At 30.9% G+C, this 18,288-nt stretch overlaps 1 protein-coding gene across 1 annotated transcript in view; it reads right to left on the reverse strand.

Annotated features, from left to right (window-relative positions):
* Window positions 1-315: 315 nt before the first annotated feature.
* LOC142327681 (uncharacterized) overlaps window positions 316-18,288 on the reverse strand; it is a 552,796-nt gene continuing 534,823 nt past the window's right edge. Inside the window, exon 2 of the mRNA XM_075370918.1 lies at window positions 316-2,740. Coding sequence (XP_075227033.1) covers window positions 2,437-2,740 — 304 coding nt within the window. The 3' untranslated portion in view covers window positions 316-2,436. The remainder of the gene's footprint in view (window positions 2,741-18,288) is intronic.

The raw sequence follows: 18,288 nt of genomic DNA on the forward strand, positions 1-18,288 counted from the left end.
ATCATTTTTTATCATAAAATATAGGTGTCCCTTTAATTTTTTGTACTAGTGTAGTAAGTATTTAATTTTAGTTTAAAATATCAGTAAAACACAATCTTTGCCTTTTTAATCAGCCATTGCCTTCCTAGTCTGCCTGAATGCCCCCAATTTTCTGTGGGCCTTCTACCACCTCCCCTGAAGACCTCACTCTTATCGCCCACTTTGAGAACGAATGCTGTAGAGGCTGACAGATTTTTCTATTTGCAGCCTAAGGATGTAGCAACTAAGGACTTTGGAAATATCAAGTAGTATGAAATTAAAACTAAATTTAATATTTTGATCCAAGTATAATAAATTAAATATGTTTATTTACTTAATTTAAGTATTAAACCATAGAATTATACATAATCTAGCAATAAAAAATGTTGTAAAGGATCTTTGGTGATTTGGTATTATGAACTCTAATATCTTTCCCTTTTTTATTCATTAATTTTCTTTACTTGTTGCTTTGATCACAATAGTACATTCCTTTTTTATTTATATACAACCATTTTAGAAATGATTTATATAATATACAACTACATTCTGTTCTGAAAAAGTGTTTATTAGTTACTGAGAAAAGGATTACCTTAGCCTAATAAATTTAAAACCAAAGTTACAATGAAATAATTTTAATTATTATTCTTCTGTCTGAATTAATTTTAGGCTAAAGGATTAATTAAAAAAAAAAAAAAAATCAAAAACACATTGTAATGATTAAAAATGCTATTATAAAATGATGTGAATAAAATTTGATTACTTTTATATCAATTTTAATAAAAAAAAGTGATATACTTTTCACTGAAACTATGTGGTATATTTCTTCATTTCCTCAGTCTTTATGACAGTAAAAGTCACAAATACAGATAAATAAAGAAGTATAACTGAATATATATCTAATTAGGAATAAGCATATACTGAATTCAGAAACGAATTATTATAAATAAGCTGGAAATGATCAGTGATTAAAGGTAAACAATATACATTACCCTCCATGTCAGATGATTTGCATATGCTAAGTTGAATTCTTTGATCTTTTGAGGAGCTCCATACCATTGGGTATAACCCAATGCAATTCAGGTGTAGTCTTGGACCATGGTTGAAGAATCATGATATCTTCAACCATGAACCATACAGTTCATTGCATAGAACATAAAGCTCTCATGATTTGTTCTTAAAATTATATATATATATATTTTTTTTGTAATTAAGAGTATCGAACAACAAAATTCTGGATGTTACAGGAAAAACAATTGAGGCAAGATTACCCTCTGTCTTGATTACTTTTCAACTTGTGTACAGAAGAAGCATTGAAGGAACTGAAGGAAAATTTTTAAAATGGAGTAACTTTCCAAGGAGAAATGATAATATTGATATTTGCTAATGACATCGTCTTCTAGAATGAATTAGCTACTAGAAGAGAATCTCAGTTTATCAGAATAAATAAAACTGAAAGCAAAGGTAATAAGATGAAACAGAAAGGAAGAATAAAATTATAAATCAAATATTTCATTGAAGTAAATTAAAATTAGTAGATGAAGTGATATCTTCATAAAGATATTAAAGATATCAAAATCTTTAATATCCTTGATATCTTTAATATCAAGGATATCTTTAATAAAAAAAGAAATCTGCTAGTATCAAATAAAGATAAAAGAATTAGAGAGAAATTCTGGGAAATATTTGTGTAAAGTGGTAATGATTTATGGCTGTGAAACACAGACAATAGGGAGAACATGAAAATAGCAGCACTCTCATGCTCCTGTCCATATTTAGAGTGAACAGGAAAATGTTGAAAATTAGTTGAGTCAAAGTTCAAAATGAAAATGATTAATTGGAGTAAAGGTATGACAATGTTGTAAAGTGATAAACAAGATTTGTTGTTCATGTATTAAATCTAGCTTCAGATGAAATGTAAAATAGGTAACAGAGTTTTAATTATTTAAGAAAAAAATAAGATTACTCAATCTTACATAAACAAAAGTTATAAATCTATTACTATTTTGGACTTTTAAATCTGTATGCTAATATAATTTTTTCTATCTTGTTTATTTAGTTTAATTGATAAAATATAAAGTTATTTCTAACACAATTTGAAAGTTATTAATTTTTCAAAATATGAGATAGAAAGTGTTTGTCTCTTCTATGTAACATTTTTGAGCAAATTCTTCTATTCATTATCTAATCACTGTTTCCCTAAATATGTAATTAAAAAGCAACAGTTTTTGTTTTTTTTTTTTTTTTGGAAGGAAGTAAGACAACTTACTTAATTACTTAATACATAACTATATTTATAGTTATAATCTAAGTTAAATTAATAATCAGGAAAAATATTGTTCATCATAACTTTCTTTTTATTTTATTTATTAATTTTTTTGGTAGATCTGAAAAATTATTTTAATAAAACTTATTATCTTGCTACCGTGTATCAGATTGTTGTATTGTGTTATTATTAGTTTCATCACATTTAATTGATCCTTGTGATTGTGCAGAATGTATAGACTGAATAGATTTTACAGATGGTATTGTAGATGTTGATGATGAAGAGGATGATGATGAAGATGATGTAGAAGACGAAGATAAATCAGATGAAGATGAAGAAGTTGATGATGATGATGATGATGAGGATGATGTTGAAAGTAGCGTGTCATCATCACTGGCACTTGAATCATCAAAACTACTTGATCTTGATGAAAATTCCTCTCTTTTACTTGATTCAATCCTGAAAAAAAATACGAAAAAAAGATTAAATCAATTCAGTTTACGAGAGGTAAAGTTTTAATATTTGTAATACATAAGGGCAGCGAGTACATGTGCGGGTTTATCTATTTTACTTAATTTATCTATTTACAACAGAATATTATACAATATTAATATTTACGATAACATAACAATAAAACAAGTGTCAAATTAAATTGTGTTAGACGAAAACAATTACATCATTATTTTCTTTGGATCAAAGAAAAACTTGAGTAATAGAGGGACCAGTAACAATTTTATAGAACATTACTTTATCAACAATCTATTTGTTTTCATAGTTGTTACAAACATATGTGAATAAATACAGAGTGTTTGAAATGTAACTAATTAATTATTTACCTATATAAACATGATTATATGTAGAGGTATTGCATTCCACGTAATGTTTTCTGCAAAGGTTAGTACTCCTGTGTTGTATGTAGTTTACTTCCATTAGCCAGACAGGCCGGTGACCTTGAGATGAGAAGGTGATTTTAATTATTTGTTGTTCATTGTGCGTTCATTGCCTTTGAATGACTGAGACCATGACTTTTTGTGTTGGCTGCAGAATGATGTTAACTTTAGAATAGTGAATATTTCTCAATTAATATGTTTTCTGTGAGATGGTGAGTACATATAGATAGTGAAAGATCAATTTTCCAGGTCCTAATTGACATACTATAAGAAACTGAGAAATTTAGGGAGATAGGATCTGTAAAAACTGAAACATGTGGTAAGCTATCAATACTGGTTGAAGAAAAACTGTAAGTCATGTCAGCTGTTATGCAACATAGTTCCAACAAGTTCATGTGAAAGTTGGCTCTACAGAAAAACGTCACTGTTGCAATGGCACACAAGATAATTTGTAAGAAGCAGTCTTATTCCACATAAAGTAAATGCAGTTCAATAGTTATTTGCCAAAGACTGTGGAAAGTGAATTCAATACTGAATAATTTCAACAGTTTCTAGCAGACAATTCTGACGATGATTTGGACTGTTTTCTGTACTAATGAGGCATATGATTCTATTTAACAGGGTATGTGCATGGACAGAACTCACGTTATGATTTGCCAACAATCCACATGCCATACATGAAATTCCTTCTTATCTATGTGGATATGTGATCGAAGAGTATTCATGGGAGAACTAGCCGAGAACAAAATCAATCATGGATTCAACAAGACAGCTTGACCATGCATACAGTCAGGCAGCCATGAAGTTACTTTAAGAGGTTTCCAAACATTGAATCATTTCTAAGGTTTCATTCTTTGGACTTAGGACCACGGGATTTTTGCTTCGGGGATTATGCAAAAAATATATTTATCGAGGAAACCATCACAGTCTCTAGTAACTTCAAACTGGTATTTGTGATTAGCAAGAACATTCCATGAGAACAACTTGTGAGAGTCTTCAAGAAAAGAAGAAACACGTGCAGATATATCTGGATATATCACGGAGGCCATTTCCAATAAGTACTGTAAGGTAAGTCAAAATTGTGTTTTGTTGTACTGGTGCATGTTAAAAGGTATATAATTATATTTTGTATGCACAAATGATATAACTAAAAGATAAAAATAAAAATGTAATGATGCATTGTCTTTTTGAAAGTTAATCATAAAAATACAACCCCTAATCAGATATGTTAAGCAAATTTCACTGCACAATTGATATAATATAGCTTGATTAATTCTTATTTTTAAATACCTAATTAGTTGCTTTAGTATAAAAAAAATGCTGTAATATTTCTTATTTCATCTGAAAAATTATTTAGTGTATTGATTCTCATTAATTCCAAGACTTCCAAAAGTAAAAAAAAAAAAAAAAATTGAATATTTTGGATCCTCCAACCTCAACCAAATGAAACCAAATTAAAGCTATTTAGCTGGGTTGATAGTGATGGATATGAACATGCGTATATGAAGTGTACAAACATGAGTACACATCAAATGTTGATGTTTATGTGCTCCTTGTAATTTGATCTGCTGTGAAAGCATATATCATGTTCGAACACGCATAAGATAAGTTTGAACACATCATGCCCTCAGCAGTATAAAAGGGGTGTAAGGAGTTGCAAAAGGCAATTTAGTTTTGAATGAAAAGCATCTGGCACCTTTATATAAGTTTTTTAAAAGCGTAGTTTCATTGAAAATAATAATAAACGAGGTTTTAATTTTTTACTTTGCGGTCGGACAGTATAACAGTTTTTTTTTTCAATTAGATTTTTATGTAAAGTGAATAAATTTGTGAAAAATGAAGTGAGCTATCTGTATCCAGTGAATCGATTGGTAATACGTCAAGATTGTACAGTAACAGTTATTTAAATTGTGGTTTTACCTCATTGGATGGAAAGCCGCAGAGGGTTGTTTGCTTTAAAGTCCTCTTCGATGAAATCATGCAGCCATCAAAATTAATTTAACAGTATGAAACTAAACATTTGGATCATAAAAGCAAACACTTGGAATTTTTCGAAAGAAAATTACAAACTTTGAGAAATCAACAAGTTTCTATTTGTAAATCAAGCCACACTGATAAAAGTACATTTTCAGCATCTTATCTCATATCATTAAGTGTAGCTAAGTTGTCCAGATTACATATCATTGCACGAAAACCTCACATTGCCTGCTGCAATTATTATGGTCAGTGTTTTAATAGGCATGGAAGAAGCAAAAAAATTTAAAAAATCCCGCTTTCTAACAACACAATATCAAGAACAATCTATGAAATGGCTGCCGATGTTTGCGATCACATAATTAAGCAAGTGAGTTCAAGTGAATTTTTTAGTATTCAAATTGGTGGATCAACAGATGTAGCAAACATTTCTCAGTTCTTAAAGTTTGTAAGATATGAATGCGGTAGGGACAGATCAATCAAAGAAAATATGTTTGAAATCAATAACTCCTTCATGCAACTGGACAATGACTTTTGATGTTTTTATGAAACTGTTAAAAACTATTAGATTGGACAAAATGTATTGCATAAGAAGTGATGGTGCAAAGACGATAACAGGAAAAACAGTTGATACCTGAAAAAAATTAAAAGATAGTCTTACACGAAGGGCGGAATGGACACACTGCTTCCTTTGCATATATGCTCTTCCAAAAAAAAAAATGACAGAAAATCTCAAACAAATTCTTTGTAAAGCTGTAAAAATGGTTAATTTTATTAAAGTTGAACATTACAAAGTAGGTATTTGCTAGACAGATGTGATGAAATGAAAAAATCTTTTTCCATATAGAAGTCTGATGAAGTGTTAGAAGTATGAAGTGTTAACCCGGTTATTGGAATTGCGAAATAACTTTACAATATTTTTCCAGGATAAATGAACGTCATTCTCAATATTTTTCCAGGATAAATGAACGTCATTCTCAATATTTTTACAGAATAATGAGTATATGTTGCTGTTGGCTTATTTAACTGTTGTATTTTCAAATTTAAACAACTTGAATGTGAATTTACAAGGACATGAAAAAACATTTTATTAATGCAGACAAAGTTCATGCTTTAATTGAGAAGCTTGATATCTGGATTATTTTCCTTCAAAGTAAAAATTGTATTTGTTTCTACTCACTTTCGATTATATTGAGAAAAATCTGGATGAAGAAAATACTATTATTATTGACCACAGATTGGATAGCATGAGATTCCTAAAAATTCAATCGGCGTAGAATTTCCCAGAAGATAAAAATAATTTCTCTTCCAAGAGATCAGCACTAAATCCATTTAGTGAAAATGTTGTTGCAGTTTCTAAGATTCACAACTGGCTCATTGAAGTGTCTGCTGATAAAACGTTATAACTAAAATTAACAAAATATAACTGCAATCTTCACATGTGAAGATTTAGATAAGTTTTGACTTGCTCGTCAAAGTGAATATGGAAATTTAGTCACAGAATCATTGGAAATATAAATCCCTTTTGCCACATCTTACCTCTGTGAAAAGGGGTTTTAGTCTATGGTTGCGGTAAAACTAAATATAGGAATCATTATTTATCACTTGAAAATAATTTGCTTTTATGTGTTTCTAACATAGATCCATGAATAGAGAAACTTTGAGAAACATTTGAGAAACTGTTTTAATGAAAAACAAATGCAACCATCTCATTAATTTATTTTCTTTGCACGTGTACTTATAAATGTAAGTAAAGTGTTTGTAATAAATGATTTTTTTTTTCATAAACTGATTTCATTATTGTTTACGTATAAAGTTGTTGGCTAATTTCACGACCCACCTTTCATATCACCATGACCCCCAGGTTGAAAAACATTGATTAGTCTATAAGCAATGTTTAATTCAGCAGTAGTACTTTTAAACAGCATGACTGCAGGAAATGAATGATTTGTGTATTGGTTTAAATTGTTTAATACTTTCTCAAAGTGATATATTGAATTTATTTTGTGAAATAATTAAATTTTAAAACTTTGAAGGTATTGGAAACTAATATTTAATTTAAATAATATAGATTACAATTAATTCCTTTGAATACATCTGGTCTCATGTAAATCTACAATTATTTACAGAAAAATGAAGGAAAAAACACTATCAGGATGATTGGTTCAATTTATTAAAAAGCGATATATATAGAGTTAAATTCCTTTAAAACAATTTGTGTTACTTATAAAGGATTTTATAAAACAATGTCAGGTTGGACTTTTTCAGATAGCTGACCTAAAGGGACATTATATAACAATGGAATAACAATCTGACAGTTTTTCCATCTCTTTTTAATTTAATCAGCATCCTCGCTTTGTTATCTTTTTTCTATTTCTATAGACAGCTATCCTTATTCTTTCTATTTATTTTTAAAATGCAATTGATTACATCTATTGAAGTTAATTAAAATTTGATTTGGAAAACAAGGAAATATATATATATATATATATATATATATAGTTAAAAAATAAGTAACAAATGGAATAGCTTTCCCTTTCTACTTAATTAAAAGTATATTTATTAAAATTAATAATAGCAGCAAGAAATTTATTAAAACTTTTGGTATAAAATCAAATAACCAACATTTTTGTACAATAATGGTTTTTATTTTGTAAATGATAAAGTAATTCATTAATTCACCACAGAAGTTTTTGAAACTTGTACATGGGAATATCAAAATGAATTTTTAACATATGAAAAATGCAATGCCTGACTGGGATTTGAACTAAGGAACCCTGGATGAAAGGCCAGTATGCTATCACTCTGCCAAGGAGATCGGCTAATATCTATTTATTTATTTATTTTTTAAATAAGTTATTTATAACAACAGTATTAACCTCTTCTGTTTTAGATTTAGAGCAGACTTTTTTATGTGTTTTAATATTAGACTTTATAAAAGAACAAATTAGAAAGAAGTAGTAAAAGAACAATTAACAAAAAAGATGTAATGAGAAATTTATTACATTCATAATTCCTCATTACTATTACTCATTCATTATTATTCCTCATTATAGCCACAAGATTTGCAATCCATGGTTGAACTTTTCATACAATGAAAAGTTCATTGTATGGCGGGATACATATGGCGGGAGGGGGAGAGCAACTGAATTGTTTCATACCTGGAACTACTCCTATAAAATCATATAAAGTTCCATGGAAACAATGAATTATACATTTTATCATAATATTAATATCAACACAATGTTTAGCAAAATGGGTGTTTAGCAAAGCCTATTTACTACTAACAGAAAAGAAGTGATAAAGGTTGAGGGAAAGAGATGGGAAATGAGAAAGGGATGATATATTAATAGAGGGATTATAAAACTTATAAAACTAGGTAAACAACTTCAGAAGTATCTTAAGGTCCCTTTCGAGACAGTTTACACCCATTCTACTCACAATTCATTGGAAGATCAGGGTAATTTTCTCCAGAATAAGAACAGTATACTACCACCATTGATCAATAATCACACGTCACCCACGAAAATTTTTAAAACAAATTAATCTTCCTTCAGATGCTAAAAATAAGATAAGGGCAACTTCTAGTTTCCTAATTAAAAAACCTCACACATTCCCAGAATTGTATTAAATGTGAAAATATCCAACTTACTTGTACACACTTCAGCCAGACCCCTAACATATAGCAGTTTAATGTTGCAAAGCTTTTTTTTAACTTTTGAATTAATTGACCTCAGAAGCTTACAATGTAGTTTGTATGTGGAAATATGAAAATTAAAATTTGTAGCTTATGTAAACATCATGTCTAACTGTAATTTTAACCCAGGACGTCCGGATGAAAAGCCAAGATGGTATCACTCCACCACAGAGATTGGCAAATTTTGATGTTTAATTTTAAATATAATACAATTCGATTTGAAGTTATGCAACAAATAAACTAAAAATGGAATAAGACTGTTTTTGTGATTTTTTTTTAATAAAGTATTGTCATAACAGATGTCATAGTGTATTATATATACATACATACATATATATATATATATATATATATTTCTGTTAAATAATAGTGGGGTTTTAAACGGCTATAGCTTCAGAACAAAGCATTGTAGAGAGTTGGAACTATTCGTTAATTGAAAGAGAAACACTCCAAGTTTCTAACCTGTTCAGCAGATTTCGATGCCCCCTTAGATGCCCTGCAGACGTCAAGATAATATTCAGTTTCTTGCCATAAATGGCAGAGAATATCTGGCGTTATAGAAGAAACAGCTTCAGCGATCCTATCTTTTAAATGGTCTGGATTTCAAACTTGAAAGGAATACACTTATAATTTTACATAAACCAAAAGTAGAAATTCATGGGAATAAGATCTTAGTAAGGCCGACAATCCACCTTTCTCTCGCTGAGGAAATTTTTTATTAAGAAAATCCTGCACAATGCAGCAAAATGTGGAGGAGCTCTGACTTACTGGAAAATGGAATTTTCCAATATTTGGAACACTGCATACCCTTCTAACATATCCAGGAAATTTTCCCCATTATTGTTTTTTTTCAGCAAAAAAGAAGGGGTCAATAACTCTGTCTCATCCAGTGTTTCATTGTCACAATCATGTTCAATAGTGGCATGTGGAGGTACCCATGTATGATCATTATGTCGATGTACTCGTTCAGAAACATGTTGGTTCATCACTGAAAATGAACTTGTTTAAGAAATCATCATCCTGCCCTAATCTATCTGGAATGTCTACAGCTTATTGTTTCACTTTGACCTGTGGACAAAGTTGTTAAAACACCTGAATTTTGTATGTGGTTAAAAGTAACCATTTTTTTAACACATTTTTAACACATGTGAACAGTTGTAAAACAACTGTTTACAATATGTTAAAGAAGGAATACCCTTCTTTCTTTTACCTGTTTAGTCTCTGATAATTACCGTTCAGATACTACTTCAGAGGATGAATGAGGATGATATGTATGAGTGTAGTCTTGTATAGTCTCAGTTTGACCATTCCTAAGATGTGTGGTTAATTGAAACCCAACGACCAAAGAACACTGGTATCCACGATCTAGTATTCAAATCCATGTAAAAATAACTGACTTTACTAGGACTTGTACGCTGGAATTCTCAATTTCCAAATCAGCTGATTTGGGAAGATGTGTTCACCATTAGACCAACCTGGTGGGTTTAGGAATGCCCAACTGTCTAGAACACTTATGCGTAGATTTCTTCAGGCTATACAAGAAACGTGTTCAATTGCTTCATCAGACACTGATGGTCATCCTGGATGTATTTGTTTCAGTAGGCTGCCTGTTTCTTTGAGTTGTTTGTCCCATCACTGAATGTTATTTTTTTCATGCGAGGGAAGGTCTTCATTGTACGCATGATAGTATTCATGCCTGATATATGTAATTGACTCAAACAAAGCAAGACACAAAACACATTTAACCTAACTCTGCACTGCAAACATGATGATTAATGTACACGTGCTGCTTGTGTGTACTGGAAACATGATGCGCATGGCTAGTTTTTACACACATAAACTTGGAGTGTTTCCCTTTCATTTAATGTACATTTCATTTCATTTTTACAATTCTTTGTTCCGAAACTGTAAGCCCCACTATTATTTTACAAAAATGCTTTCTAAATTACTGAAATTAATATTTTGAAGATTCATATTATTCCTCTGTTTTGCTAGATTGTATTTTAAACTGTATTAAAATAAACCACTTACTACAGAACATTGAGAGAGACATATCTTACTTTAATTTTACCATGAAAGTACTTTCGTGGGATCCTGCATCCAAAGTCATTATTGAAATGTTTAATTAAACTTCATATTAAAAATTAAAAATACTAAAATAATGAAAATTGCTTATTAATTTATTGTATGTGTGCTGCTATCTGTTACAGTTTTTATAAGACTGTCTCCCTCAGATACTGTCTGATGGTTTATGATATTTAAATTTTGTTTTTTATTTTATGGGGATTTCTCTACAGTAAAGACCGCTGGGAAATTTCTTTCCTTAAGACTGGCAAACCTGAGTCATTCATAACCACGCTAGTAATGTACACACTGCATTTTTGTCTGTAAGTTGTCACGTTGTAATATCTTTGATTACATGTGAGTTATTACGTTATAAAATGAATAGGAAAATCGATGTTGCCGCCGACTGTTAAATACGTGGAGTCATATGTTTACTAAACCATCAAAACGTTAAGCCGACTGCAATTCATAGGCAGCTGGTTGCTGTGTGCGGTGATAAAGTAATAAAGGAAAGAAACGTTCGATAGTGGTGTGAAAGGTTTAGAAATAACAGAATTAATGTGTACGATGAAGAACGTTCGGGGAGTCCTCGATAATCACCGAGGACTTGTTGAAACGCGTCGACCATGAAATCACAAAAGATCGTCGCTCAACGATTTCCGACCTGGCCCTTCTTTTTCCTGATGTTTTAAAAGCTGTTATCGGTCGCATTTTTCACGATCACATAGGCTTAAGAATTTTTTGTACATGTCGGTTGCCGCACGTCTTTACGGAACATCACAAAAAAATCTGAACGAGATCGGTTCTGGAATTTTTGATGCACCACACAGAAAAAGGTGATGAGTTCCTTAATTCGATTATTACCGTCGATGAAACACGGATTTCGTATTACACGCCAGAGAAAAACGGCAGTCAAGTGAATGACGTCATCGTCGATCACCAACCAGACGGACAAAGGTCAAGCCACAGCCATTTGGACGCAAATTGACGGACACATATTTTGGGATCGGTTTGGCATACTGCTGATCGATTTCATGCCGCGTGGAACGACTATAAATGCAGAAGCCTACTGCGTAACTCTACGAAAGTTACGGCACGCCATTCAAAATCGACGACGTGGGCGGCTGACCGACGGCGTCGTCCTGCTGCACGATAATGCACGTCCACATGTTGCGGGTCCGACACGTGATTTACTGAAAATATTTGGATGGGAAATTTACGATCATCCAACATATAGTTCGGACTTAGCTCCTTCTGATTGCAGTTTGTTTGGGAAATTGAAAGAATTTTTGAGCGGTAAGCAATTCGCGGGTAACAATGAAATTAAAAATTCTTTTAATCAGTGGGTAAATGGACTGACGGCAGAAGAATACGACGAGGGTATATTGAAGCTGGTGTATCGCTACGATAATTGTCTTAATTCATGTGGCGATTATATAGAGAAGTAGTGTAAGGCATACAGAAATAAAGAATATTTATGAAGTTTTCAGAATAAATGTTTTTACAATGAAACTGTGTTTATTTTAGAGATAACCTCTCGTATAATGCAACACTTTTATATGTGTAATATTTATAATCGTATATAATACTTTTCATGAATTATTTTTTTAATATGTTTAATTTTATGTTATCTTTATTATTTTCTAATATTTCTAAATTTGTGTTAATATTAGATATAGAATGATTATTGTTTTTTAGATGGTCCGCCATATTAGATTAACCTAATTTATTATTATTTTTATAATATCTATAATGTTAAAGAAATCTACTTTTAAATGATCTTTTTGTTTTGTTTTTTTTAATATAAATACCATTACAATCATTCTATTAAAGTTTAAAAATTCCACACAAATTGTTAATTTTATTATTATTATTATTATTGTTTTTTAAAATATTTTATTATGAGGTTATTAGGTTTGTGTGCCGGTTTAAATATTTCTTTATTTTAATATTTTTTATCTAAAATTTTGAGGTAATACAAACACATCATGATGTTTGATAAAAAACCTTTTATGAAGAAAGTATATTCACCTAAAAATGTCGTACAAGTGTTGTCTAAAATAAAAACAATACTGTATGAATAATTTCACAAAATATTGTGAAAATTTTGTTCATTCAATTGTTACTGAATAAACAAATGAATGTACAGCAACTGATGAACAATTCAAAAAATGTAAATATGAAATTATACCATAATATTTTTCCCTTTTAATTCAACTTTCAACATTCTGATTTTTTTATTGTTAAATGTAAATAATTAATAAAAAAAATTCTAATTATAACTAACAATTAAATTTTTAAATATTTAAAAATTCACTTTCAAAACAATAGTACTTTTTCTTATTTCTAAGTTGGTCGGTCCTATTTATTGGAAATTTACGAAGGTTGCATGTAGTTTACAAAAGTTACTGTTGTTGCATGTAAGTCCTTTTATATCATTTGTATCTGGGGATAAATATACGCTCAATCTGAAAAACAGTACTTCACTTACAATGAGAAAAAATACAAGGATAGTAAAAGGAACATAGACGATTGTCAAAAATGAAATTATGATGTGAATTTTAACAGCTTGGTTAGTGAAGGACAGTAAATTTATTGTCGTGATTTCTGAATTACATTGGTATGTATTATACCATTAATATATACTAGCTACGTTTTGGTTATAGTTCATTATTTTATGAAAAAAAAAAAACAATCACATAAAAAAAAAAAATTAATATATATTACGCATATATATTGATATATTTGTGATATATCAATATATAATAATAAAAAAGTATACACCTGACTACCATGAGTCATGTACTAACCAATCAGGATTTTCCACTATTGATCGGTACATTCCAGTGTTAAGCTAAGGGAGACGAACACACACACACACACACACACACACACACACACACACACACACACACACACACACACACACACACACACACACACACACACACACACACACACACACACACACACACACACACACACACACACACACACACACACACACACACACAGAGAGAGAGAGAGAGAGAGAGAGAGAGAGAGAGAGAGAGAGAGAGAGAGAGAGAGAGAGAGAGAGAGAGAGAGAGAGAGAGAGAGAGAGAGAGAGAGAGAGAGAGAGAGAGAGAGAGAGAGAGAGAGAGAGAGAGAGAGAGAGAGAGAGATAGAGAGAGAGAGAGAGAGAGAGAGAGAGAGAGAGAGAGAGAGAGAGAGAGAGAGAGGAGAGAGAGAGAGAGAGAGAGAGAGAGAGAGAGAGAGAGAGAGAGAGAGAGAGAGAGAGAGAGAGAGAGAGAGAGAGAGAGAGAGAGAGAGAGAGAGAGAGAGAGAGAGAGAGAGAGAGAGAGAGAGAGAGAGAGAGAGAGAGAGAGAGAGAGAGAGAGAGAGAGAGAGAGAGAGAGAGAGAGAGAGAGAGAGAGAGAGAGAGAGAGAGAGAGAGAGAGAGAGAGAGAGAGAGAGAGAGAGAGAGAGAGAGAGAGAGAGAGAGAGAGAGAGAGAGAGAGAGAGAGAGAGAGAGAGAGAGAGAGAGAGAGAGAGAGAGAGAGAGAGAGAGAGAGAGAGAGAGAGAGAGAGAGAGAGAGAGAGAGAGAGAGAGAGAGAGAGAGAGAGAGAGAGAGAGAGAGAGAGAGAGAGAGAGAGAGAGAGAGAGGAGAGAGAGAGAGAGAGAGAGAGAGAGAGAGAGAGAGAGAGAGAGAGAGAGAGAGAGAGAGAGAGAGAGAGAGAGAGAGAGAGAGAGAGAGAGAGAGAGAGAGAGAGAGAGAGAGAGAGAGAGAGAGAGAGAGAGAGAGAGAGAGAGAGAGAGAGTGTGAGAGTGAGAGAGCCATTTAGTAGGGTAGGATATTGCTAAATACCTTATGGAGAATGGAGAAATAATTTTCTTAAAAAAAAAATAAAGTTGTTAAAAATACCTGTTGCAATAGTTTTGAACGAACAGTTTGTAAGAAAATCTTTAAAAACAACTTAAAACATATAAGATCATGGCAATCATGTGAAAAATGATTCAGCATACATTCTCTATGTATGCTATGGTAATTCTAGCTGATTGTGCAAACATGCTTCAGAGATCATTAACAACCCTAGAAAGAATGGAAGAGAATGAAATGGAAATAAATAGAGGAAAAACTAAAGTAATGGAAGTAAACAATAAAGAGGATTTAGAGGTAAGGATGAGTGAGGAAGAATAGAAAAAGTAAAAAAAATTACAGATATTTGGAGAATATGGCAATAGAAGACGGAAGAACATAATGGAATTAAAGGAACCCTTCAGTAAGAAGAGGAAATTATTATGTAGTAAAAATCTTGACTAGTACACAAAATCAAAGGAAACTGGTTAGGACACATGATTAGAGGAAATAGAATTTGACAACTGCATTAGAAGAGTAAGTAGAAGGAGAAAGGAAATGAGGAAGAAGAAGGATGTAGTTAATGGATGAGGTGAAGAAAGAAAACTACAAGGGGACAAAGGAGAAAGCATAGACTAAAATGGATGTAAAAGTGGTAGTGTAAGGGATCTGCTGCTAGGCAGAATATGAGACAATAATGCATATGAAAATAATACAGAAGAATCATTTTATTGTGCACATCGTGATACTCATACTTACACTATAATTCCATTTTGGAATATAAGATAGAGATACTCACTTTTGGTTTGATTCGTGGAGTGTAGTTATGCACAACTGGTAATGTCTTACAAAGCCAACGGGTTGGTCTAGTGGTGAACGCGTCTTCCCAAATCAGCTGATTTGGAAGTCGAGAGTTCCAGCATTCAAGTCCTAGTAAACCAGCTATTTTTACACGGATTTGAATACTAGATCGTGGATACCGGTGTTCTTTGGTGGTTGGGTTTCAATTAACCACACATCTCAGGTATGGTCAAACTGAGAATGTACAAGACTACACTTCATTCACACTCATACACATCATCCTCATTCATCCTCTGAAGTATTATCTAAACGGTAGTTACTGGAGGCTAAACAGGAAAAAGAAAGGTAATGTCTTACAGTAAGTGTTGGAAATGTCCACCATTTTCCTGAACGCAGGTCTGAACCCTTCGTACTACATTTTTTGACATCCTTTGATCTGTCTTCAGGAAAATGGTGGACATTTCCAACACTTGCTGTAAGACGTAGCAGTTATGCATAACTGCATTCCATGAATTTAATAAAATGTGATTATCTCTGTATTATAATTCATAGTGGAATTACAGTGTATAGTATCATGATGTCCATGATAAAATAATCTTACTTAATGTAGGAGGTTTTTAATACTCATTTAAAAAACTGATTAATTTTCTTAAGTTACTTAAGAAATTCATTCATACACAGAAAGCATTTTATAATTATTATTAGAAAGTTAATTTTGTTGTAATCTATGTTTGATGTATTTGATTGTTTTCATATTATTACTCATATAATTTCATAGAGTTAATACGAGTAAAATACTGATGAATTATAATCACTAAATTGAACAGTATATTACAAAACAAAATTTTTTTAGAACATTCATCATTTTGAACATATTAAAAACAATTTAATTATTTAACATTTCATTATTTATCATTTATAATAATAGTACTTTGAAGTAAGATTTATTTCATTTATATTTACGAGGATGATTAAAGTATAAGAATTTTGTTTTCTTGCTGTGAGAACTGTGATACTATACTTAATATGGAAACTCATTCTGAGATCTTTAAATATGCAAATTATACTATTTAGAATTCTTCACAATTGATCAGTAAGTCATTGATATATCTAAGACAGAATGATGGACAACAGATAAGTGGAATTTTTTTCCAGTTGAAGGGATCAACATTCTGAAAGTTTTACTAAGCTAGGTTACTTTATATTACAGCCTTGTGGATCTAAAATTTAAAATAACTTTTCCTTTCTGATATTTTTATCTTAGAATCCAATCGCAATTATTCTTTAAATGTATTGTGTAGATCATATCAGGCCTATAAAGTAATCTACGTTAATTTTACTAGAATTTGTATTCAAGGAAAATATATAAATAAATTAGCTTAAATACATTTATTTAATTAACTTAATCTGAATTTAAAATTATTAAAATTAGACTGAGTTACACTATGTATTATTTTTTGAAACAAAGTATGTAAAATATACTAAAAAGTTATGTAAAATAAGGAAAATAGTTGAAAAATTAAGTCAAACAAAACAAGATTAAATATTAATGAAATTGGAAAATGAAAAGAAAATTTATTCATAAAATTAAAAAAAAATCTTTTATTCTGACTTTTGAAACTTTACTGAATTTAAAACCTTTCAACTATGTAAAAAAAGTTATACATATTTGTTATCTCTAACTGTAAGAAAAGCTTTTCTGTACAAAGAAAACAGAATAAAATTATGTGAAATAAGATCACAAGATATTGTGACTTATCATATTGAATCCGAGAGAAAATCTGTTTTTATTTTGAAATTCTGCTTTAATATCCTGTCTGAGTGTTCAATACTGAAGGTAGATGCGAAATGTTGTTCAAGTAAAACCCATTTCTAGTATTATGTTGAATGAATAGCAAGGAAGCCTGTGATAACATCAAAGAGCAAATGAACCTCAATTCAAAACATAAAGACTTGTACAGAGAACACACACACCCACACGCACAGTCTTTTTCTTTGTATTTATTTGTGTAGAAAAAAATATAAGCAATTTATATTACATATAATACTAATATGATTTAACACCCTAATAAATTTTAAAAAAATCACCAATTTTCAGATTAAGTTAAAACTTAATTTTAGAAATTAGAATACACTGCATGAATCAATATAAGAAACACTGCATTTGAAGAAGAATTATGTTAATAAAACATTATTATGTTTTATTTATTTTATACCCTGAGGGTCCCAAATGAAACTGTGCATCAATATTTACAAACTCTTTTTTATTACAGTCAAATAAGAATGATAGAAACAGGAATAATACTTATCATAATGAATTTTTATTTACAGGAGATGCTCAAAATGGCCTCCTCCCTCGTTTGCCTCCAGATATGGATGAACATGTTTCAACATGTTTGAAAATTCATGCTGATGGAGTCATTGCATTTACAAATTCAGTTGAGTTATTTTTCAGTAAATTCAATGTATGATGTTGGTTCTTATAAACATACTCTTTCATTTCTACCCATAAATAAAAATATGTAAGCATAAGATCTAGAGATGTCAGTGGCCAAATGTATTTTGAAATGAGCCTATCCCTGAATACTTAATGCAGTAAATGTAGTAAAACATTGGCTGTGTGAATTGTTGCTCCATTTTGTTGGAAGTATGCTCCAGTAATGTCTTCCTCATTTAATTGACAGATAAATAGATCAATAATTTCATTGCAATAATTTTCTGTGTTTACTATATTCTGAAAAA

The sequence above is a fragment of the Lycorma delicatula genome, chromosome 7 (genome assembly GCF_047948215.1).
Source record: "Lycorma delicatula isolate Av1 chromosome 7, ASM4794821v1, whole genome shotgun sequence".
NCBI lineage: Eukaryota > Metazoa > Arthropoda > Insecta > Hemiptera > Fulgoridae > Lycorma > Lycorma delicatula.